The 24,224-nt window shown below is 51.3% G+C and overlaps 1 protein-coding gene across 1 annotated transcript; it reads left to right on the top strand.

Moving 5' to 3' along the window:
* The first annotated feature begins 1,915 nt into the window (after positions 1-1,915).
* Positions 1,916-23,918, top strand: CDA (cytidine deaminase). The gene is made up of 4 exons (XM_086715873.1): positions 1,916-2,137; positions 13,973-14,084; positions 19,648-19,705; positions 23,385-23,918. The coding sequence occupies exons 1-4, from the start codon at positions 1,984-1,986 to the stop codon at positions 23,499-23,501; spliced, it is 441 nt and encodes a 146-aa protein (XP_086571999.1). The 5' UTR covers positions 1,916-1,983; the 3' UTR covers positions 23,502-23,918.
* Positions 23,919-24,224: the final 306 nt, after the last annotated feature.

Here is a 24,224-nt window from a genome sequence, read left to right on the forward strand (position 1 = left end):
GCTGGGTTTGCAATGGGTGCTGTCCCTACTTGTGACCAAGTGCAGGTAAAGAACTTTGAAGAGGCCAAGGCCATAACTTGCCTGGAGGCCATCCAAGTTCTCTTGATGCTATGGAACCAAGGAGTCCAGCCCCAGTCCTGGGTAGGTCTGGGCTTAGCTGGTGTGAGTCAAGACAGGGCAGGGGACAGGAACAGCACCACCCACGGGGGTTTCCGACAGGCCTGGCAGGCCGGCAGGGCCTCTATCCCTTGTCCTGTTGCAATTATACTTGGCCCCCAAAAGCCTTAGAATTATTTCCATGTGGAATGGGTACACATGGTCCCCAGACACCCTTTGCTTTCTTTCCTGGAACCCTAGGAGAGGGGCCCCTTGGGGTAGCTGGGTAGTGCAGGGATAGAGAAGCCAGGGGGACACGGTTGGTTTCTCTGCCAGCCCGGCTTCAGATCCAAGAAACTGCACTAGATGCCAAACGTGTAGAACCAGAAGAAAATTCCAACAGCAGGCAGGAAGGAACCAGCTGCTTCTCTAAAGGCTGGATGTGTAGAAAGGGGGTGGGGGAAACCTGGCGGGAAGAGGAGAGATGAGGGGAGAGGAAAATGAGGCCAACTTTGCCCAGTTTGCCTGTATCTCTACATGGTGAGAGCTCCAGGCTATAGGACACGAAGATGCTGGCCTGCACAGCCCAGAGATGTCAGCATGCAGGACAAGGACACCCGGCCTCATTTTCTCTCCACCTTCTACCTTCCCCCCTTCCTCTTCCCCACCCTCTAGCCAAGCCCTCAGAGAAGCTGCTGACTCACTCCTGCTTGCTGGGGGTCTGTGGACATTTGGACGCCTCTGGACACTCTATCTGGTGTTCTCTGCCTTTCCTATGTGATCTTGGCCAAGTCACTTAATGTCAATCACCCCATCTGCATGGAGTCGCAAAGCATGCTACTGTCATGATGTCCCAGGACCCTCTAACCACGCTCACCGTTCGCACATTATCTCATTTGATCCTCACGACAACTCTGCAAGACACTGTGAGTGCACCCACTGCACAGAGGAAGAAACTGAGACCGCAGAGAGAGGTGGTTATTAATTTCCTAAGGTTGTATGGCTAATAAATGGAAGAACTGGACTTCAAATTTAGGTCCACTAAACTCCAAAGCTCAAGCTCTCTCTTCTATAATCCGAGGAGGTAGAACAGAGATGATCACTATCCTCGCTGTAGCAATGACGAAACTGGCTCAGAGAGGTCAAAGAACCGGCCGGTGGTTGCACACGTGGAAAGTGGTGGTGTCAGCATGCAAAACCCATTTCTTTGGCCACCAACCCAATGTTCATCTTGCCAGCAAAACAAATGAGGAGGCGTGAGTCGATGACCTCAGAGGTTCCCTCCGGCGGGGATACTTTTAACTTCTGGGTTAAGACCGGAGTTGGAAGGAAAATGGGTGAAAATGAAGAAGCAACTTGGTCTTACTGCTTTAGCTCACGCTCTGCCTCAGGAAGCCAGAGTGGCTGCTCCAGCTCTGCCCTTTCAACCTCATCACATCCCCCAGTGAAGGAGAGGGTCATTCAACAAACAGGGGCATTTCAACCTTTGGAGCTTGGACTCCCCAGGACTCACCCTGACCTTGACCCCCAGCAGCCTCTTTCCTGAGGAGCGTGTGTCCACAGTCGTCCCCTCCACAGGGGCACCCATGTCCCGTCCCACTGGCCCCTCAGTGTGTCAGCAGTGAGAGTGGTCCCCAGGGGGAGAGGGGGAGCCCGCGGGGGCACGGTCGCATTCTTCACGCTGGGCCGCCCACCACACTGTGGGACCCCGACCTGCGGGGCGGGAACGGGGGTGGGAGCTGGGGGGGGGGGGGGAGGTCCCTCTCCAGGCCCCGCCCAGCGCCCCGCAGGGACGCGCGCCGCAGGGGGGGGAGGAGCCAGCGTCGCGCGGGCCTGGCGGCTGGCAGGGGACTGACTTCTGCGCCTCCGCTGCCCTGGGGCACAGACATGGCCCAGGAGCGTCCCGCCTGCGCCCTGGAGCCCGAGCTCGTCCAGCGGCTGCTGCTCTCCTGCCGGGAGGCCAAGAAGTCCGCTTACTGTCCCTACAGTCACTTCCCCGTGGGCGCCGCGCTCCTCACTCGGGACGGGAGGATCTTCTCCGGTAAGGACGGCGCCCCGGTCCCCCCTCGGCCGCAGCCCGGGCAGGTGGTCGCAAGAGGACGGGCGGGAGCCCGCAGAGCAGAGGGCAGCACTGGCCGCTCCCAGTGACGCTGCCACTCGCCCCTGCCCTGCCTGCTGTCCCGGACCGTGGGGAACGCAGGTGCTGCTCGGATGCAGCGACGTCCAATTCTTAGAGGACTGGGAAGCCAGAGGTGGGACGGGGAGGGAAGTTGGAAGGGGAGGCCATAACTCAGTGCTGGGGGGAGGGGGGAGAGAGTTGATACTTTCTGACACCCCCCCCCCCCCGCCCGCCGTCTTTGTGGCGCCCTCCTAAGGCTTCCACAGGTTTTATCAGCAAGGCCTCCCCTCGCACCCACTGACCTCCGTGTTATGCCCACTTTTCAATGAAGAAACTGAGGACCAGGGGCGCCTGGGTGGCGCAGTCGGTTAAGTGTCCGACTTCAGCCAGGTCACGATCTCGCGGTCCGTGAGTTCGAGCCCCGCGTCGGGCTCTGGGCTGATGGCTCAGAGCCTGGAGCCTGCTTCCGATTCTGTGTCTCCCTCTCTCTCTGACCCTCCCCCGTTCGTGCTCTGTCTCTCTCTGTCCCAAAAGTAAATAAACGTTGAAAAAAAAAATAAAAAAAAAAAAAAGAAACTCGCTCTCTAAAAAAAAAAAAAAAAGAAAAAAAGAAACTGAGGACCAGAGAGGTGACACGACTTGGTCAAGGTCGCACGGGGCACTGGGGGTGGAACCCAGGGCTGAGATCCCCCAGACCCTGCTTTCTTCACGTCACCTGCTGTGCTAGGAAGGAAAATGAGGAACCGAGGCCAACAGCCGGTGACTTGTTAGTGGACTTCAGGGCTTGCAGAGGGCCTTGGAGGAAGCGAGGAGGCCAGGCAAAGTTTGGGTGACCAGCAATGAGTGCTGGCCTGGGGAGGGTGGGAATTGGAGTCAGCACTAATCTGTTCCTAAGCTCCTTTTCTTTGGTTTGTTGGTTTTATAGAGAAAGCTCACTCGAACAAAAGTTCAGACTTGTTTTCGCTAAGCTGGGAGGCATTTTCATTCAAAAGAGTGGGGCACCGTGGTGAGGAAGTGGCAGGGAAGCCATGCCCCTCCCCACCACTCTGGGGGCAGATGGGAATTGGCACAGTGGGCAGATAGGGACACCCAGCCCTGCTGCCCAGAATCTGCCTCTGCCTGGCAGCGGCGGCTATTTAAAGGAAAAGAAGCTCACATGTGTGCCTCTGATGGGTAACCTCCAGCAGCCTGAGGCCAGTTGTGGGCCACTCACCCCCACCGCCACTCAGCTGTGAGCCTCGCTGCGAGCCCCCGCCTCCCCTTGTACAGTCCCCGCCTCTGGGCTCTCCTTGCTGTTCCGGTTATCTCTCACCTTTGAGGTCCTTTCCGGTTTCACGAGTTACCTGAATCTCAAACATCTTTGAGCAGGAGAAGTAACCTTGAGTCCCTACGTGAAAGGGTGGTGAGGAATGGTCTCCATTGACACAACCCGGCAATCGCAGAGAACGGAACTGAGGCTCACAGAAGCTAAACGCCCGAGATCACAGAGCTGGGATTCTAATCCGGAGTTCCCCTGACGCCAAGGTGGCTACTCTGTAGGGAATCCAGACTCTCCATGTGTCTAGTGCGAATTCAGGCCTGGCCCAGTGGCTCAGATGAGTATTAAACATTAACCACCACCACAAACAACACTGCAGCCCACACTGCCCCGTGGCTCCAGGGTCTTAAACATCGAATCAGCCGTTGGTTCTTTCCGGTGCCTCTTTGCATGGATTCATTCATTCAGCAAATATTTGCTGTGTACCGTGATGTGCTAGGTAATGTGTGGGCCAAGCCCCGGGGATAGCGCCATGAGCAGAAATGACATCGTCTCTCCCCCTATGGAGGTCCCTCCTCTTACACAGGTCATGGTTCAAAAGGGAGGCCTCGACGATGACTGCAGGAGTGGTTGAATGAGGTGAGCAGGAGTGTGGCCTATTTAAGTTGCGGGAAGGAACCTGGTTGTGCAGTGGGGATTTAGGGATGCCCCCTGGGATGGGGCGAAGGCCCTGGATTAGGGGCTGCTGGGTTTGAATCCCGGTGCTGCTCTTTATCAGCTGTGGGATGCCGGGCAACACCCTTCACCCAAATCTGCCTTACGCATTTGTTGAGCCGAAGACGGTGTGCCCACCTTTCTGGATGGCTCTGAACAGAGCTACTTTGCCTAGCCCAGCACGGCACCAGGGTCCTCCCTGATGGCTGGTGCCTGTTATCATCAGCCCTGGAACCTCAGGTTGTGAGGCTTTAAGCAAGTCGATGCCTGTAAAGTGACTAGCCCAGTTTCTGCCACAGTGGCTGCTTCTCCTTCTGTTAAAGGTATTGTTCTATCATTACTATTTGGAGGCAGCTTCTGGATGACTTGTGAAGGCCAAGCATTGCCACTGAGATTTGATGAGGTAGGAAGTAGGGAACCAGGGATGTTAAGAAGAAGAGTAACATGAAAGTAGAATTCAAGGACAGTTGTCTGACAGGTACTCAAGGAGGGCCAGGACAGAGGAGAGAGTGTCAGGGGGAGGATGTCTGTCTTATTTGCTGATCGTCCACAGGACCAGCGCATTGCCCAGCCTGTAATATGTCCTCCGTTGAGGTTTGTTGAGTGTGCGAATGAATGACTCAGACTGGGGCAGTGGCCATTGGAACAAGGAGGAAGGAAAGACCTGAGGAAAACCGTCTGGGACAAATGGACTGGGCTTGGGATGAGCAGTGTAGAATGAAGGAAAGGAATATGGTTCTAGAGTTTCAGCCAGGTAGACCAGGGGCATGAGGAGGCACTGACCAAGGTGGGAGCTGGAGGCAGAGCTGGGTGGTGCTGAGGACATCACGGGCAGGGACCGACGGCAGTAGTAATACCTACAACGCACTGATCATTCACTAAGCACTTGGTATGGAAGATCTCTTGTAATCTCACAGCCACCACATGAAGGGAGACGATGAGTGTCACGTGTTGTAAGTGACAGAAACCAAGCGGAACCATTATGGGCAAGAGTAGATGGTATCTCCAGGACAGTTGGATCCAGGAACTCCGATGTCACCATGTCCTTCTTTATCCTCCTGGGTGCTTGCTTCTTTCTCTTATCCTGTAGGTGGGATTTCTCCAGGCATCAGGGGACATGAGTGCAGGCAGCCTCTGGTCCATATTCTTTTACAGCCTCAAAAGCAGAGAGGAAAGAACTCTCCTCAGGGTGCCTGGGTGGCTCAGTCAGTTAAGCATCCAACTTTGGCTCAGGTCATGATCTCACAGTTCGTGAGTTTGAGCCCTACATTGGGCTCTGTGCTGACAGCTCGGAGCCTGGAGCCTTCTTTGGATTCTGTGTGTGTGGCTCTCTCTCTGCCTCTCCCCCACTTTGTCTGTCTGTCTCTCTCTCTCTCAAAAATAAAAATTAAATTTTTATTTATTTATTTTTTTAACATTTATTTATTTTTGAGACAGAGAGGGACAGAGCATGAACAGGGGAGGGGCAGAGACAGAGGGAGACACAAAATCTGAAACAGGCTGCAGGCTCTGAGCTGTCAGCACAGAGCCCGACGCGGGGCTCGAACTCACAGACTGTGAGATCATGGCCTGAGCTGAAGTTGGACGCTTAACCGAACCGACCAAGCCACCCAGGCGGCCCAAACATTAAATTTTTTTTTTTAAATCAAATTCCCTATTTAAAAAAAGAAAGAAAGAAAGAAAGAGAAAGAAAGAAAGAAAGAAAGAAGGAAAGGAAAGGAAAGGAAAGGAAAGGAAAGGAAAGGAAAGGAAAGGAAAGGAAAGGAAAGGAAAGGAAAGGAAAGGAAAGGAAAGGAAAGGAAAGGAAAGGAAAGAAAGAAAGAAAGAAAGAAAGAAAAAGAAAGAACTCTCCTTCACTAGCTGGAGATGGAAAAACTCCAGGGAAGAGCTCTGATGGGTCCATCTCCAACCACATGCACATCCCTGGGCCAATCACTGTTGTCATGATAGGGTAGTGTGATTGGCCCAGCAGCACATCCCTTCCCAGTGGGGGCTGGGTGGGTCTGTTACCACAAGAAGGAGTGTGGAACTGCCAGGGCAAAAGCCCAAGGCACCCTCTACGAATGAGACAACTGAGGTCGTGCTCTTTCTGCCACCCCATTGCCACAGGGTGCACGTGCAGACAGGGACAGAGAAAGTGTGCTGAGAGAGGGGGACAAATGGAGGGCATTTAGCCAGAATCCCTGGATCTCCTTCTGTAGATGGAAAGGGAGGGAGGGCAGATGGTAGTAAGGCAGGGCCTGGAGAGGAGGGGACCTAGAACAGTCAGAGGAAACCTGACAGGGCACATGGGGGGGGGTGGGATTAGAGACAATTGGGAGGCAGAGAAGGTACAGCTGGATTTAGATGCTGTGAGTTTGTAGTTGATCGTGGGACAGGTCTGCCCAGCTCGTGACTTTCTCCAGCTGCACCAAAGCCCAGCCCGTGTGGAGTTTCCCTCCTCAGAGGCCACCGGTGTCTCATTCAATTCAAAAACAAATCTGACAGCCTTGTTGTCGTGATCTTGTAATAATGGTCCTTTCCCCTCGATGCTGACTGACCAGGGCCTTGTGCCCTCCTGGGGTTGGGCCACCGGGAGGGTGATCGATCCCAACAGTTACCTTCTGTGATTGCTGTGGGAGAGCTGTGGGGAGAGGAGGAGCCCACGGGGGGGGGGGGGGGGGAGGCAGAGCTACAGAGGGAGAGGGGGGTGGGGACACAGAAGAGATGGGGCAGCAGGGGGTTGGCAGGGGCAGCCAGTGTCTGCACGACGCCAGATAGGAGGTGGCAGAGGAGAGTCATGGAGACCACTCTTTCCTGGCACCCCCCAAGGGATGGGTGAGTTTGTCCTTGGGACACTGGTCTATCTCCCTCACTCCTCCCTGGAGGAGCTTCACACTCTATACGCCCCTTCGCCATTTAGCGGAAAAGCCACTTTACTGGATCAGCTGTCATGAATTCTGAGAGGAACAAGCTGCATTTCTAAAAAGATTCTTAAAGATGTCCTGGTCAATCGCTGAATCCAGCTTGTCTGGGCTCTAACCTTTAAATCTGGTCCTTCAGCGCCTTCCCTTAGGCCAGCCCCTGGCCTCCCTTCTCCTCCAGGACTGCTCTCCAAGCACCCTCCCCACCCCTGACCCCTCATAGCACTTCCTGGTAAGTCAAAGCAGGTGTCTCTAACTGGCTTCCTGTCCATACGGCCCTCCTCACACCCACCACACCTGTCTTCCCAGCTCATCCATTGGTCCTCTCCACTGTCACTCAAAAACAGCTCATTAGGAAGAGGAGCTTCACCAAAACCCCTGGGCTCTGTAGTTGAGCTCGAATGTAATTCATATGTGACACTGTGTGTTGCCTGTGCAGTGGGCTGAGAGGTGGGGATGTGGAAAGAGTGTAGTATTGCTTCAAGCCCGTGGACGTGACATTTTTCTGGTTTGGTGATTCTCAAATACGGTCCCAGACCTGTAGCCTCAGCACCTCCTGGGACCTTGCTGGAAACGTGAATTCTTGGGATCTGACCCAGACCTACTGAAGCAGAAACTCCAGGAGGAAAGAGGAAGGTTGAAAAAAAATTTTTTCTTTTGAGAGAGAGAGAGAGAGAGAGAGAGAGAATCCCAAGCAGGATCCACACTGTCAGCTCAGAGCCCAATGCAGGGCTCAATCCCATGAACAGAAACCGAGTCAGATGCCTAACCAATTGAGCCACCCACGTGCCTCTGAGAAACCTCTTTTAAGAAGCTGTCCAGAAGACGCTGATGCCCGCTGTGTGTGACAAGGACCGTTTTAACTGTATTTAGGTCCCTCAAGAGAGACGGTGCTCAAAAGCACTGCTCTTTTCTCTGGGTGGCCAGGCCCAAATCCCCTCTTTGGAACTTCTTTCCTTGCTAATGGCTTGATCACATCTGACCCTCGCCCTGCCTTAAGCGCTAAACCCACTCTAAAACATGTCCTCGCTGAACTGCCATAGAGAAAAAGGACAGCCCTTTGTATCTGACAGGTCAGGATGTGAGTCCAGGCTCCCTGCCAGCAGCCTCAGCCTTTACCTTCTCTAAAATGGGGTTATAACAGCCTCTGCCCTACAGGGTTGTTAAAAGGGTCAACGACACGATACAGATTGAAGTGTTCCACGGAGTGCCAGGCAGATAAAAGAAAAACAATGAAAGAAAAGAAAAGAAAGCAGTAATGACAGCCCTATCATCCTGGTGTTATTTGGTCCAATCTTACAATTGTGGATTCCTAACTTGACATCATACCAGCCCGTCTCGCACGTGTGTTTCAGAGTAAGTGAAGGCCACGCTGGCAATGGCGTTGCTTTGCCTGGCTAGACGACAGCCTGTTTTCTGTGCGAGGGAAGCAAAACGAACCTGTCTGGCCTTTCTTGATCAGAGTACACGGCCGAGGCCTTTCTTCCCATTTTTTCTTTTTCTCTTTTTGAACAAGAGGAGGAAACTCCACTTGAACTTGCTGGAGGACCCACGTGAAATTATAACTGTGCACCTTAGAGGTCTAGCACCCCAGTGGGAAATCACAGTCATTGAAGTGCGGAGAGAGTCTCACGGGCCTCATTGTTCCAGGCCCTGGGCATTCTGCACCCAGGACCCCCCGCCGTCAGGAGGTTTACACTGTGACCTCAGAATTAGACAATAAAGACGTTTATTTCAGGAAAGTGTCAAGGGCTGTGATGAAATTAAAGCGGGAGAAATGGACCGAGAGGGTAGGAGGCCATGAAGGGAGGAGGCACTCTGAGACAGGACGACCATGGCAGGCCTCTCTGAAGAGGGGACATTTGAGCAGAGACAGGAGTAGGGTGAACCATAGGCATGTAGGGGAAAAGAGTTCCAGGCAGTGGGAACAGCCGGAGCAAATGCCATGTGCCAGGAGGGCGCTTGGCATCCTTGGAGAACAGTTGGAAGGCCGGCAGGCCTCAAGGGCAAAAGGAGATGAAGTCTAGGAGGTAGGCAGGTTGGCACCAGATTAGGTAGGACCTTGTCGTTGTGGAAAGGATTTCAAAGTGCCTGAAGGACAGAGGCAGGGCCGCTGTCACACCTTATCCAGCAGGAGTAGAAGCTCAGCCACACAGGCCTAGAAAGTCCAAAAAGCTGGACTTTTGTGCCGTTAGTAGCAGCAGCTGGGCCACTGCCGAGCACTTAGTCTGCGCCACGCTTTGTGCTAATTGCTTTACGTGGGTGGTCTCAACTCCTCCTCGCGCGAGTTCTCCGAGGAAGGCGCCATCGCTTTCATTTTACAAATGAGGATACTGAGTCTTGAGGAGGCTTTAGTCTCTTGCCCAAATTCTCAGGGCCAGTGGGGCAAAGGGTCCCAGGGGTGGAAGAGAACACAGGGGCTCTTTCTACAAAGCTCTGTTTGGGCAGTGGGGTGGGTGAGTGGGCTCTGGCCCTTTGACATTTTTAGACACAGTTAAGGGAAATTTCTCTCGATGAGGCCATTCTGAATTTCAAATGCAGCCACAGGCAATTGTCCTGAGGGACTAGCCTTCTGTGAAACCCAAGATTTATGTGAATCCCGCTTAACAGGGAAAGTGTCCCTGAGGGACAAGGCAGGGCTGGGATGGTTGCCAAGACAGGGAATGAAGTGTCGGGACAAAGTTAGCAAGGATCTTACCCTGGGAGAGGCAGAAGTCAAACGCAGCCAGGCCAAAGTCAGCAACAGTGGGCCAGGGCAGGCAAGGGCATGTTTAAAGGAAGTCATTTCAGGCAGGCATCAAGGAACCTGGCCGGGGAGACTCGGTGGGGAGCAAAAGAGGCGTATTCATTTATTCATTTAACTTCCGTTGACCCTGAGAGAGGGCCGGTTATCCCGGCTATAGTGACTCATATAGGAATGTGAACAGAGCTTGGTGGAAGTCAAAAACATGTGGCGTTCAATAAATGTCTCAATCATTACTTTCAGGGTTGCAACTCCCTGATAGCTCTTGGTCCCGTCTCCCAACTGTATTAACTGACATCCGTGTGGTTGTAAACAACAGTCCCGCCCGCTAACTAGTTTAGACAAAAGGAGGGAGTATTGGCTCCTAAAAGTTGGGGAAGAGCTGGCGGGTAGCCGGGCCTTCGGGGGCAACTGCGCCAAGCCAGACCCTTTTCCAGTCTCTCTCATCTCATCTTTCATCCATTCCTTAGTGTGTCCATTTCATTGTCTCCTAATGGTCTCCTCCGTAATGAATGGAAACCAGGCCACCAGCAGGTCTCAAGCCCACTCTCTCAGTCTGCGAGAGAAACGGAAGTTCCGGCACAGAGAATTCTGACTGGCTCAGTGTGGGTAAGGTGCCCGGCTCTGATAGGCCCAGTGAGTTTGGTGCTCAACTCTGATTGGCCCAGCGCGGGTCAGGCACGCAACCTTAGACCAATAAAAAAAAGTCACGCGAGAATAAGATGGCGGCTCCCGTCTGTAAGACGCGTTGAGAACATAGGTGAGGGTCGTTCCCCTGGGGCGGGGAAGGAGAAAGGTGCTACATTGCGGAAACAATAGATGCTCGCTGTCATCTACCCTCTGGTGCCCAGTAGGGACACCCGTCCTTCTTCCCAAAAGTGGAATTCCAAACCTGTTCCCACCTAACACCCCACAGCCAGTCCATGTGCCACTGTTAGTGAACACATTTATCCTGTCCTAGCAAGACACTTGCAGTAGAGGTACCCAGCCCAGGGGATGGCAGGGTGGGGCAGGCCCTCTAGTGACATCCATTCCTCGCCATCAGTTGGACATGAACACCTGCGATCCTGAGAACCATGATGATGTTTAATGGATCAAATGATTAATCGAACCCCTCCAAAGAACATCCATGTAAATAATGCAAGGACAGAAAATTCTGTGGGCAAAATATATGAGGAGATAAGGACCAAACAATTTCCAAATTTGGTGAATTCAGGAGAAACAAAATCCTGCATAATCACTTAGAAAAAGGGAGTGCCATAGGTAAGGAACAGTCGCAGGTGATGAAACAAAATATACACAGTGACTGGAACACGATGGCTGCCTACTTCTTTCATCTAACAGACCAGGGGGTGGGCTGCAGTGCTGGGCAAACGGACTGTTCTGCTCTGCTGTGTTCCACACAGTTGTTCAGGAGATCAAATTCCTTCTGTCTTGATGTCCTGCCATCGTTAGAGTGGTGTCCACATCCACGTGTTCAAAACTGGCACATCCATGTTCCAGAGCCTGGGAAAGGGAAAGATGAAGCGGGGGAGCAAGCACTGTCCCCACAAAAATATCATCTGGAAGTTGTACCCGTTACTGCCATTCATATCTTGTTGGCTAAAACTACAAGGCTACACGAAGTTTCCAGGGAGGCCGGGAAATGTGGTCGCCGGCTGGGTAGTCATGTGTCCCAGTCAACTCCAGTGGCTTCTAGTGGGAGAGCGAACCTTGGGAACAGTTAGTCTTTGCCACAGAACTGGCTGTGGCCTGTAAGTATCTGTGTACATCCTTTCACACATAGGACCCACTTACCACCTTCCTAAGGGAGGCAGCCCAAAGTCCCACTCAGTCACTGCATTCAGCACTAAGAGCAGGATCTCGAGGCGGAGCGGTCTCCTTCCTCAGGTGTAGATGTGGCCCCCCTGGCCTACTGGCCCCAAAACTAAAAGGTAATCACCCACACCTCACTTCACATTCCCACAATATTCAGTGTGGAGTGGGAACAGGAAAGAGTAGGACAGAGTAATAGTCACCAACTTTCCCAAAGGGAAAAGAGGAAGAACAGGGCACACACACGGTAGCCACCAGTCTGTGCAGTTATCAAACTTGCCAGGCAGTTCTTGTGAGAAGACTCCCCACCCTGGCATGCACTCTGCCTTCCCTTTCTGCCCTGGCGGCAACCCCTTGTCCCTGTCCACTGGGGACCCAGGCTCTGCCCTCTGGGAGCTTCTTCCCTGATTATCCTGTCATTGGCCACACATCTGAAGTGGGTTTTGGAGAGAGTGACCTCCTTGGGGGCACACAGCTCTGTCAGCTCACTTCTGATGGTAGGGTTTGGGGGACCCAGGAGTTTCTTTAGGGACTGAACGATCACAGGGTTTAACAGGGCAGACTTTTGGCTTCTCTGGCTAGCCAATTCTATCTAAAACTTAGAAACCTTCTGGTCTGTTTGCTTCCAGTCATTTCTGAACTGGAGTACCACACCCAAAGATCCTTTCTCGGCATAGTTCTTAAACCTGCCAACTCCCCTTTTTTTTACTGACTGGCTCCCCTGCCTGGCCCATCCCTGGGTCCTTTTGATGGTGACTGCCTTAAGCCTTGAAACAATAGACTGAGAAGGTGACACCCTTCATCAGCTCTTTGCCACAGGGCTGTTCCCATTGTCAGGTAGAAAGATCCCATTGGTAGGCAATGAGTAACATAATCTGCCCTCCAGGTTATTGCAGGGTGGGGCTTTACCAAATCGTCTGCCACAGAGTAGTAACAAAGCCAACAGCTCTCCACCTTGCCACATCTGTATTGCCCAAGTCCATGTGTTTTAGATGTTTTTTTATTAAAGCCGCATCTCACTCTGAGTCCAAATTTGTCTATCAGTTAGATCTAGGTAAAGCTGCTATAACAAAAATCCCCAAATACAGTGAGTCCAATATGGCAGAATTCTCTTCTCTCACATAACAACTCAGAGTAGGCAGTTGTGCCAGGGCAAATAGGCGTCTCAACTCTGCTCTATCCATGAGTTGGACCAGGGTCCCTAGTGCCTTCTCTCTTGTGGCTTCTCCATCCCTATGATCATAAACCACATGGTCAGAGCTGTCCCACCTCATCCCAGCCTGTAGAGGGTAAAAGAAAGGAAGTAAAGGGCAATCAATCAACCTCTTTACAAAAAATGTGATCCAGAAGTTTCCCACCTCATGGTGGGAATGGTGGGCCACATGCCATTGACCAAAACTTAGTCACGTAGCGATACCATGCTGCAGAGGAGTCTAGGAAATACGGTCTGTAGCTGAGTGGCCATGTGAAGCAGCCATATTGGAATAGGGGGTCACTCGTATTACTTAAAGGAAGAAGAAAATACATCCTGGGGAACAATATCTCTGCCTCAGAGAGAAAGACAAGCTATAAAGAGCACATATCAATAGTCAGGGGGAAGCCCAGCTTCTGTGGGCATTTGTTCACGGCCTTACCTCCCTGAAAATGGGGAGTTTGTTAGTCAGCCAATCTGAGTATGCCAATGTTTTATGTCATTGGGAATAGGCTTTGCCCCTTGTCCCCCAGGAATGCTCCTGAAAGGGACACTGGGGAGAAATCCCTTGCTGTGAACTCTGCTACCTTAGCAGCATGCCTCCCATTGGAGGGCTGGGATTGCCCTAAGGCTTGTGCAATCACAGACACCTTTTGCAAAGCTTGGGAGTTCCTTGTTTGTTAGTTTGTTGGTTTTGAAGGTTCGTTTTGCAACACAATTCACGGGGAACTCGGTTGAACTCTGATAGCTGGTCAACAGCACCGAAAATTTTGCACAGGCCCAATCGTTGAACCTTCTGTCTCTTAGATCTGGGGCTGGGGGCTCTGCTCATCTTAAGGCTCAGTATCTCCCTTGGCCTTGACGTTTGCTGGAGTGATGGGGCTAGGTTCATCTGCTTTGCTCTTCTGCCCCTGCTCCTGGGCTGTGCTTCAAGACGGAGGCATTGGGTGAGTGACAAGGGTGGGTGTTCTGGGAAGGGCCATGGCACCAGTGTCCCAGCACTTCCTGTCAAACTGCCCACTCTGAGTAACAGGTCCCTCCCTGCGTTGGAATGGGGTAAGCCTCTTACTCGACACCTGCCATGGGAAGTGGTTCTGCTGGAAGTGTCATTGGTTCCCTCCTCTCTTCTCAGGGTGCAACATTGAAAACGTCTGCTACCCAATGGGCGTCTGTGCGGAGCGAACCGCCATCCAGAAGGCTATCTCAGAAGGGCACAGGGAGTTCAGGGCAATTGCTATCTCTAGGTAAGTGGTGGGAAAGGCAGGCTGCTGCTGTATTCATCCATCTATTCGGCCATCACTCACCACGCGTGTGTCATTCATCCGTTCATTCATCCAACGCATTTATTCTGTACTTCCTGCGTGCCGGGCACTGTTGGGCTTGACACAGTGCCGAGGATAAAGAGTTAAGTCAAAAATGGACTCTGCCCTCAGTGAGCCTACAGAGCAGGTAAACAACCGAGGCACCTCTAACTCAAGGGCAGGTGGGGTTTTTGCTCTAGTGACAGTACAGACAACAGAACGCCGACAAGATACAACAGAAAGGCAGCATAGAAGCCTAAAGCCAGAGGGACCTGAAAATCACCTGGTATAGACCCCCTGGCCACGACCCCCATTTTACAGATGAAGAAACTGAGGCCCAGAGAGGTTGAGCAACTTTCCTGGGAATTCGTGGCAAAGCTGAGACCAAACTACATCTCTGGAGTCTCACTGGGCTCATCCCACGGCACCATGCTGTGCCAGGAAATCAAACACTCTTCCCTGCTCTCTTTGAGCTGCCCCGGATCCTTCGCTGTGAGAGCTGACTACTGCCCTTGGCATTGCCCACCTCTAAGTGCCAAGAACCAGGCTACCAACGCAAGCTGGTGGGATGACAGCCAGGTAAACCCGTGTTACAGTTCACACACTAATCAGAGTCCAACCCAGGTCCTAGCTGAACAATAATAGCATTAACCTACTCTCTCTACATGCCCCAAACATAAATATCCAAGTTCCCATGTGCAGACCCTCACAGGATGCTCATTGAGTTCTTGATGGCCCTGGACCCACACTCAGTGGCTTCAGGATTTGAGCATGTGAGTGGGCTCTTCTACTAATTTGGACCCTGTTACGCTCCCGATTTAATAGTGAGTTGCTCTTGCGTGTACCTTTGCACTGTGAGAGAGTTTTCTTAGCAAATTAACGATGCAGGGAAAATGCCATGGGAAATGTTTCATCCACCCAGAAAGTGGGTGCATGACTGACCAAGTATTGGTTTTCAGGACATCCAGGTGCATGGGTTACGAATTAGGAGTGAAGCACCTCTTCATTGTGGTGGCACTAGAGGGCCTTGCTGGCAGAAATGCAAGCCTCCAGAAATGCAGGGACCCAGCGCAAGGCCAGCAGGGGCCGTGTGACAGAAACAAGCTCCCGTTTCTTTATAGCTTTGTCTCAGTCTGGTCCCGAGGCGGACCAGGTTATTGAAGGTGATTTTCCTGAGTAACTGAAGGCAAGGTGCACTTAGGGAGAAGGTCGGTCCCGGCTTCCCAGAGCCCTCCCTGTCACCAAGGTCTGTCCTGGCTTCCCTTCGGCTTTGGGAGGAATAAATGAGGCCATGCTGGGAACATTTTGTGCAGATGAGCAGAGCTCAGGATGTGGATTGCGCTTTATTTAAAAGGGGGGAGGGGAGAGTAACTCAATTCCAAACCTGATCCAAGAAAATAATGATATTCTGGGTGAAAAAGAGGCCAAAGTCAACAAAAGGATAATGGCACGGTGGCCTTGCTCTGTTTAGAATGTTCTAAATGAAACGCTCCTTCTCCTGGTCATTATCTACTTTTAAAAAGGACTGGGTATCGCTAGCGATGATTAGCAAATCTCCTTATTTACATACAACCTGCATTTTTCTAGCCACCCAACTGCTCTGCTCCAGGGATTCAGCCTGCACCAGCATCCCTGAGCCAGAAATGTAGTCATTATTGCACTAATGACTTGTTAAATTGAGAGCGTGGGGTTTACAAGATGAGTGGAAAGTGCCAGCTCCCTCGTTAACACTGACGGGTGTGAACGGTTTCAGAGAGCCCCTTCGAGATCTCCAGAATGCAGAGTGTGGGGCCCAGGCTGGGCTTCTGCTAATGGGGAGTTAAGCTTGTCCCATGGGGGCCCCCCGCATAGCCATCAAAGCCGAGAGGTTTCCAGCCCATCGCGTCTGATAAGGATGGCCTCAGCGCGTGACCAGAATCAGCACAAAGCAGGGAAACTGTCAAGCCCAGCACAGCACAGGGCAGGAGAGGTGGTAGGCGTCCTGCTGCACCCAGTACGTTCTGGGATGCGTCTTCCTTCAGCCTTTTGATTCTTACTGTAGGAGGGAATGTTGAGTAATGATTAAAAACCCTGGCTCCAAGGTTAGTAAGACCTGGTTTCACATCCTGCTCCGCTGTTGCCTGCTGTTGTCCTCCGCTGAGGATCTGAGCTCAGCTTTTCATCTGTAGAAAGGAGGAGAGGAATGCTGACCCACTGGGCTATTGTGAGGATGCGGGAAGTGATTTCTGTAAAGGTCTTGGCCCAGAGTAGGCAACAGATTAAAACTATTGTTTTAGGGGGGGCACCTGGGTGGCGCAGTCGGTTAAGCGTCCGACTTCAGCCAGGTCACGATCTCGCGGTCCGTGAGTTCGAGCCCCGCGTCAGGCTCTGGGCTGATGGCTCAGAGCCTGGAGCCTGTTTCCGATTCTGTGTCTCCCTCTCTCTCTGCCCCTCCCCCGTTCATGCTCTGTCTCTCTCTGTCCCAAAAATAAATAAACGTTGAAAAAAAAAAATTAAAAAAAACAAAAAACAAAAAAAAAACAAACTATTGTTTTAGGGACGCCTAGGCGGCTCAGGTGGTTAAGCGCCTGACTTCGGCTCAGGTCATGATCTCACCATTTGTGGGTTCGAGCCCTGCATCCGGCTCTGTGCTGACAGCTCAGAGCCTGGAGCCTGCTTCCGATTCTGTGCCTCCCTCTCTCTGCCCCTCCCCCGCTCATGCTCTGGCTCGCGCTCTCTCTCTCTCTCTCAAAAAATAAATAAATAAAAATAAAACTATTGTTTTAACCTTATCCTTAACTACTTTTGCAAGCTGAAGACTACCAAAGGCAGGGTCCACAGATCCTGGGTTCAAATCCTGGTTCTGCCACTTAGTAGCTCTGTGACCTTGGGCAGGTCATGTCGTCTTTCACCATCTATAACGTGAGGACAATAAAAGTATCTACACAGTCCCTACCTTATGGGGTCGTTAGGGGATTAAATGAGTCGATGGACCTAAGGTCCTCAGCACAGTGCCCGGCACAGACAAGTGCAGTGTGAGGTAAGGGTAAGCCAGTGTCGTGGTCAGGCTCTCTCTCAGCTCTCAGAGCTACGCTGCCTGGAAGCCATATCTTGGTTCCTAAGCCTAAGCCAAATCCAGCTTCCCACTGGAAAGCATGTTCACCCCACCCCCTTGAAGACCCTAATACAGGTCACTTTTTCCAGGGAAATGTTCTTTGGGAAGCTGGCCACGCATGTCACAAGATTGAGAAAGGAAGTGGTGAGCTTGGCAGGGGCCAGATTATATAGGGCCTTAGCGGCCACGGAAGGGAGGTTGAATTTCACTCAGAGCACCTCTCCCACGGTCGTAACCACAGCCTGCCTGTGTCATAGTACTAACATGCAGACTTTATCTCCCTTCCCAGACAGTACTAGACCCCTGAAGGCAGAGATTCTCCGATTGGTCTTTGTTTCCTTTCTCGTGCCTGTCTGGCATGGTCAGTCTGTGTGGAAAGAAGTAAAACAAAATAACACAGAGTCTAGCCTCCAAAGATCCTATGGAAACCCGAGCCGGAGCCTGGTAATCACAAGGGTTACTTTGGCTGCGTGTGCATCCTGGGCAGGGGTCCCCACCCTCTCACGTCCCCATGGGCTTTTGTTCTGAAGCTGGGAGCATGCTCAGAGCGGACCCACCTTTCCATGGAGCAGAACCTTTCTTTGACTGGAATCCCACATACGACAGTGAGTTATCATGAGGATAAAATAACAACCCATCACTCTGTCCTCCCTCAGCTGCTTTATGCAGTTCATGCCAGCTATGGCCATATCCACTTGACACATGGTTGGTTGGTTTGTGGTCTGGCTCCTCTCACTAGTGAAAATCTCCTGAGTGCAACAAGTTTCGTCTATTTTGTTCATTGCTGTATCCCCAGCCCTGATAGTGCCTGGTACGAAGTGCCAATAAATATTTGTCGATTAAAACGAGGTAATAGGGGCGTCTGGGCGGGTCAGGGGGTTAAGTGCCCGACTCTTGGTTTGGGCTCAGGTCACGATCTCGTGGTTTCATGAGTTCAAGCCCCACATCGGGTGCTGCCCTGGTGATGCGGAGCCTGCTTGGGATTCTCTGTCTTCCCTCTCTTCTCCCTCTCTGACCCTCCCCCACTCATGCTGTCTTGGTTTCTCCCAAAATAAGTTACAAAGTAATAATAATAACTTAAAAAAAATAAAATGAGATCATGCATTTCAGTGTTTCGCTGGATGCCTGGGACATTCTAGGCACATATCAAGTAAAAGGGTAATCATTGTTAATATATGTAATTTTAAGTTATGGTATATAAGTTATATATAATAAATCTGTATATCATAAGGCACTGAAATTCAGACAGAGCTTATATGTGTAAAGGAATAAGCGCCTAGTAGTACAAGAAATAACAATATGTGTAGAACACTCTAAAGTTTACAGAGTGCTTTCTGCCCTTTATTTCATTTTATCTTCTAGCATTCCTGGGAAGTAGGTGACATGATTTCCCTTGTTTTACAAGCCAAGAAATGCACGTTAGATGGGTAAAAACGACTTGGTTCAAGTCACACACGGTTAGCGAAAGGAGGAGCTGACCAAAAACTAAAATTTAAGCCCAGTGTTCTTGCAGAGATCTCACAGAGCTGTGCGTCTAGAAGAGCAGGGACGATGGTGGCTGCTGGCGTAACCTCTGGTCCTCCAGCAGGCTTGGCGGTTCCTAGTGTTCAGTTCACCCTTCGTCCTGCTCAGAGCTGGAGGACTGCCTGTAGGTGCCTCGATTCTGAGAGGCGAAGGAACCCGTTTTTCTCTTTTGACTCACACCGTTTTTTTCATGCCACAGGGCCTTTGCATATACTATTTCCTTTGCCTGCAGTACAGAAAAACGCGGGCCTTCAGAGTACCACCTCTGTTAGTTACTTAGTTTCACTGAACCTGTTTTCTTGCAGGTAAAATGGTCCTTCTGACACTCAGGTTGTCCTGGGAATTCAAAGAAATGGATATCGAGTGCCTGGCACAGATCTTGGCACACAGTAGGTGCTCACTAACGGTGATTTATGAACTCTGCATTTCCTCCAAGGACCGCACCGAACGCCATCTCCTCCACAATATTCTCTGTTGTTCCTCAGGCAGGGATTGTCTCCTCTCACTGTGCATTCTTATTGCATTTTGTTTAAAATGGTAACTCATTTAGTTTTCTATTTGTCCACTGGGCTGAGCGATCTCCTGAAGGCCAGAGACCAATTCTTCTTCACCCTTGTGTTTCTGGAGTGTGGGCGACAGCAAGTGCTCACTAAACATTTTCCAAACGCGCTAATGAAAACAATGGGCCTGCCCGTGGCCTTGCCCCCTTGGAGGTGTGGAAAGCCACCTGGTGTTTCTTCTGAGCCTCTGCGACACCATGCGTCTGTGAATCAGAAACTGCTTGGCGGGGTTTGACTTCATCAGGCCAGAACTCAGGGTCTGCATTTCAGTAATTGTCCTCATGCCCCAGGAGAGATTGACCCATGTTTGATTCTCTTTTTCCCGCAGTGACCTCCAGGATGATTTTATCTCACCATGTGGAGCCTGTAGGCAAGTCATGAGAGAGGTAAACACCTTTCTTTTCTGGGAAATATAAACTAGGTGCCTCCCTGCCTTTCTAGGCCGTGGGAGCAAAGCCAAGCTGCCAGCCAGGTCACACAGCTGCTGTCCTGTTTGCCCTGTTGGCTGACATCTAAGCTGTCCCAAGCCTGCGTGAATCACTGGAAATTATTCTTTCATCCAGTAGCTACTTGAGTCAGTATCTACTGTGTGCTAGGCCTGACCGAGCTCTGGGGAGACAGCAGTGAAAATACAAGCCAGGCCTTGCCGTCATAGTTCACAGTCTAGTGCAGGAGGCAGACAGACAACAAATAAGGAGCAAAAAAAACAGAGTTTCTGAGAATGATGAGGGCTGTGGAGAAGAGAATGCAGAAAAAGGAGTCAGAGATCAACAAACATTGGCCCAGGACAAATCCAGCCCCCCACCCCTTACTTTTGTAAATAAAGTTTTATTGGCACACAGCCACGCCCATTTCTTCATATTTTGTCTATAGCTGCTTTGGCCCTGCAACAGCAGAGCTCAACAGTTCTGACAAAACCCTGTGGGCTGCCGAACCTAAAATGTTTCCTGTCTGACCCTTCACGGAAAAATAGTTTGCCAACAAGTACTTTATTTTTTTTTTTAATGTTTTTAATTAATTTTTGAGAGAGAGAGAGAGAGAGAGAGAGAGAGAGAGTGTGTGTGTGTGTGTGTGTGTGTGTGTGTGAGCAGGGGAGGGGCAGAGAGAGAGGGAGGCAGAGGATCCAAAGTAGGCTCTGCAGTGACAGAAGAGAACCCACTGCAGGGCTTGAACTCACAAACCATGAGATCATGACATTTGAGCAGAGATATAAATAATAAAGAACGAGGCAGACAAAGGTCCACAGGAGGAGATTTCCAGGCAAAGGAACCAGCAAGTTTAATGCTCATACATTTGGTGAGTTTGATTAAGTTGGAAGAGGGCTAAAGAGGCTAGAACGCGGCAAGTAAAGGGTAGGGGTGACAGGGCAGGGCCTTATAGGCCACGGGACAGAGGGGATATTGTATTCCAAGAACAAATGGAACTGAATTGTACCCTTAAAAATGGTTAAAAGTAGATTCAATGAGATTCATTGAAAAGTAGATTCAATGAGAGCCAGGCTGGCTCAGTTGGTTAAGCGTCTGACTCTTGATTTGGGCTCAGGTCATGATCTCACAGTTCATGAGATCAAGCCCCACGTCTGGCCCCGAGCTGGGCATGGAGGCTGCTTTAAGATCCTCTGTCTCTCTCTCCCTCTGACCCTCCCCTGCATGCCCTCCTTCCCTCTCAAAACAAAACAAAACAGAACAAAACAAAATGGATTCAATGAGTTCTTATTCTTGACTCAGTGGAAGTTTTTTATGTGTGTACATTTTGGGGAGGGGTGGGTTGTCAGCTTTCACACACTCTCAAAGAGGTCTGTGTCCCCCAGAGTCCCAAAAGGTTAAAGCCACCGTCTTGGAGAATCCCACAGGCTTGTGAGCTTCCATGTGACATCATCGGTCCTTCTAAATACAGCATCTCACTTAATCTCCACCCCAGCCTATGGGAGAAGTGTGGGTGGTTACCCCCACTTCTGAGAGGAGTAAAATGACCTGCTGAAGGACACACAGCCAGATGGTGGTAAGCTGGCATTCATGGCCAGTTCTGGCTGACCGCAAGGTCCATGCTGCTCACAGCCGCCTCCCTGCCTTTATGGTTCTATGACGAGACAAATTCTTTTCAGCCACAGAGGAGATGTCATGGTGCTTGTTTCACGGGGGCTTCTGCTTTGGAGTTGTTTAATTCCGGGGGGGTGGGGGTGGGGAGAGAGGGGGTAACAACCCCTTTCATTTGCCTTTATGCCTTGGGCTTTCAGAGCATGTGTCGAACAATGCAAACATCTCCATTTTCTTTCTGCTTCTTGCCAGGCCTGCCAACCAGACACGGTTAGCAGAACTCCCTTCCCAAATTCAGCTGAAAATGCCACCATAAAGGCACGGAGTTCACAATATAGACGTCATTGCCATATTGGGGGCGGGGGGGGGGGGCGGATAGAGGGGCAGAAATGGCTGCCCAGCACCTTGTCATGTCCAAGGCCATGGAAGGAAACCACATCAGGATGCCAGCCCCCTGGCTCCCGAGGCCCCAGCTTGGTCCAATTGCTCATTGCTGTTTTCTCCAGACAGAGTAGACGTTGGCAAACGAGAGAAGGCGGATGAAAAAGCCGAAAGGAGGGAGAGGCAAAACTGAAACCAAATTGCAAGTAACAAGAGAGGAAGCTCGGGGGCCGGGGACCTGGCGCTTAGAGTCGCACTGCTCGGCTTTCATCTGTATCCTCAGGCAGAACCTGCCAAGCAGAAAAATCGCCACCTTTAAAGCATTAATTAAAAAAAAAAAAAAAAAAAAAAAATCCAGGCGTTCCTGGGTGGCTCAGTCGGTTAAGTGTCCGACTCTGGGTTTCGACTCAGCCCGTGATGCCGCGATTTTGTGGGTTTGGGCCCTGCGTCAGGCTGTGTGCTGACAGTGCGGAGCCTGCTTGGGATTCTCTGTCTCCCTCTCTCTCCACCCCTCCCCTGCTCACTCGCTCTGTCAAAATGAATAAACGAACATACAAAAACAAAACGCCGAAGACTGATGTGCCTGGAAATGATGTAGTGGTTCGGACAGAAGCACAGTAGAGCTGCAGAGCTGAGTGGTCACGAACAGCCAAGTAACCAGTAAGAACGGCTTCCATTAACTGAGCACCTACTGTGTGCCGGGCACCGTGTACAGGTGCCTTCCACCCATGGTAACACGACAGCCAGGCTGAGCCCCAGTTTGTTGAGGCCAACTTCGGGGCTCTGCATCACACACAGCCGTCTTCCTGCCTGATACGTTCCTCGGTTCTCAAAGTCATTTCACAGATCAAGACACGGAGCCCCGGGGAGTTTAATCATTTGCCCAAGATCAAACAGCAAGCAGGTGGTAGCTCCTGGGAGTGGGAGAGACCAGGGCTGGGGGGACAGATTTGGGTTAAAATCTTTGCTTTACTGGTTTTGCCCTGCTAAGCCTAAAATGGGAATCGTAATAGCACCTACCCAGGGACGCCTGGGTAACCCAGTCATTTAAGCTTCTGACTTCTGCTCAGGTCATGATCTCACAGTTCGTGGGTTCGAGCCCCGCGTCTTTCCCTCTCTCTCTCTCTCTCTGCCCCTCCCCTACTTGCACTTTCTCTCCCTCTCAAAAATAAATAAATAAACTTTAAGGAAAAAAATAATAACACCTACCTCCAAGGGCAGAGAGCGAAATCACACGTGGGCAATATCTGGTGTGTGGTGAGGCAGGCAGACATCTGCTCGTGCTTGTGAAGAGAAGGTGCTTTAAGGAAGCAGATCTTAGCTGTTGTTTGTCACAGCAGGTGCAGGTCTGGCCCTGGGGGTTAGATGTTGTTCCTCTGAAGCCCTGGGTGGGTCTCTCATCATAGAACAGATCACTCGTTGCCCTTCAACAAGGTGCCGAGCACTTCTAACTGCTCGACAGACATTCTCTTGGTGGCTCCTTCCTCAAGCTCACTGGGCCAGGTATAAGTATTGCCATCCCCATTTTACAGATGAGAAAACTGAGGCACAGAGAAGAACGTTAGAGGTAGAGCCAGACTCAAATCCAGGTCAGTCCCAGCCCCTCGGTCACGCTGCCTCCCTCACGCTGGCTTTGCCTCTTTTCCAGTTTGGCACCAACTGGGCTGTCTACATGACCAAGCCGGATGGCACATATGTTGTCAGGACAGTCCTGGAGCTGCTACCTGCCCCCTTCGGGTCCTTGGGCCCGCAGAAGATCCAGTGAAGGTCGGAAAACACCCACCACCTGGAAGAGCCTGGGTTTTCGCGTGTGCTTGAGGAGACAGCCGCCCATAGAACTTGATGAAGATGTTCGCACAGGCCTGGGGACATCGGCCAAATGGGCCCCAGCCCTTCCGGGGTCTGGGCAGACAAGGCTTTTTCCAAATTACACTCAAGCATGACGGTCTTCACCTGAACCGATAAAGCGTTTCATTCCATCCTGGGCCAACGTCCCTCCTTGCAACCCACCTTGTCCTCTCCGGGACAGGACCACCCTTCCCTTCCTTCCTTTCCTCCGGTCCCTCTTTAAAATTCCAGCCAAGTCTGGACCTCTTCCCTGTCAGCCTTCCCAAGGTCCCATCCTGTTCTGAGTGACTTTTCTAATTATAGACATCACGGAACATCCCGATTCGGAAGTGCACGTTTTGCTCTGTCTCTACCATTATTCACAACTCTTAGGATGACAGTGTGATTTGTCTTTATAGAAACGCCTGGATGTTTTCTGCTGGGAGAGGAAATGGGCACCGTGGAACCGTGCACTCTTTGGTGTGGAGAGCTGAGTTTGTAGGCTCTTGCTCCCCCAGATGGGAGGCCCCGCTGGGCTGGGCCAAACTGCCAGTGGCCATTTCTAGAGTTTGTTTTGGGCTCTCCGGGCATCGGATGCCATCCACCTGCATGGTTGTAGCTGAGAGATTCCAAAGTCTAAAGAGAAAGGCATGAGTGTGTC

This window comes from Puma concolor, chromosome C1 (assembly GCF_028749965.1).
Source record: "Puma concolor isolate L17-30 chromosome C1, mPumCon1.1.hap2, whole genome shotgun sequence".
Taxonomy (NCBI): Eukaryota; Metazoa; Chordata; class Mammalia; order Carnivora; family Felidae; genus Puma; species Puma concolor.

Bases quoted from the DNA above. Each gene is read 5' to 3' on its own strand.
- CDA (XM_086715873.1), top strand. From the start codon at position 1,984: ATGGCCCAGGAGCGTCCCGCCTGCGCCCTGGAGCCCGAGCTCGTCCAG. The intron at 2,138-13,972 runs GTAAGGACGGCG...CTCTCTTCTCAG, and splicing joins GGACGGGAGGATCTTCTCCG to GGTGCAACATTGAAAACGTC. The intron at 14,085-19,647 runs GTAAGTGGTGGG...TTTTTCCCGCAG, and splicing joins AGGGCAATTGCTATCTCTAG to TGACCTCCAGGATGATTTTA.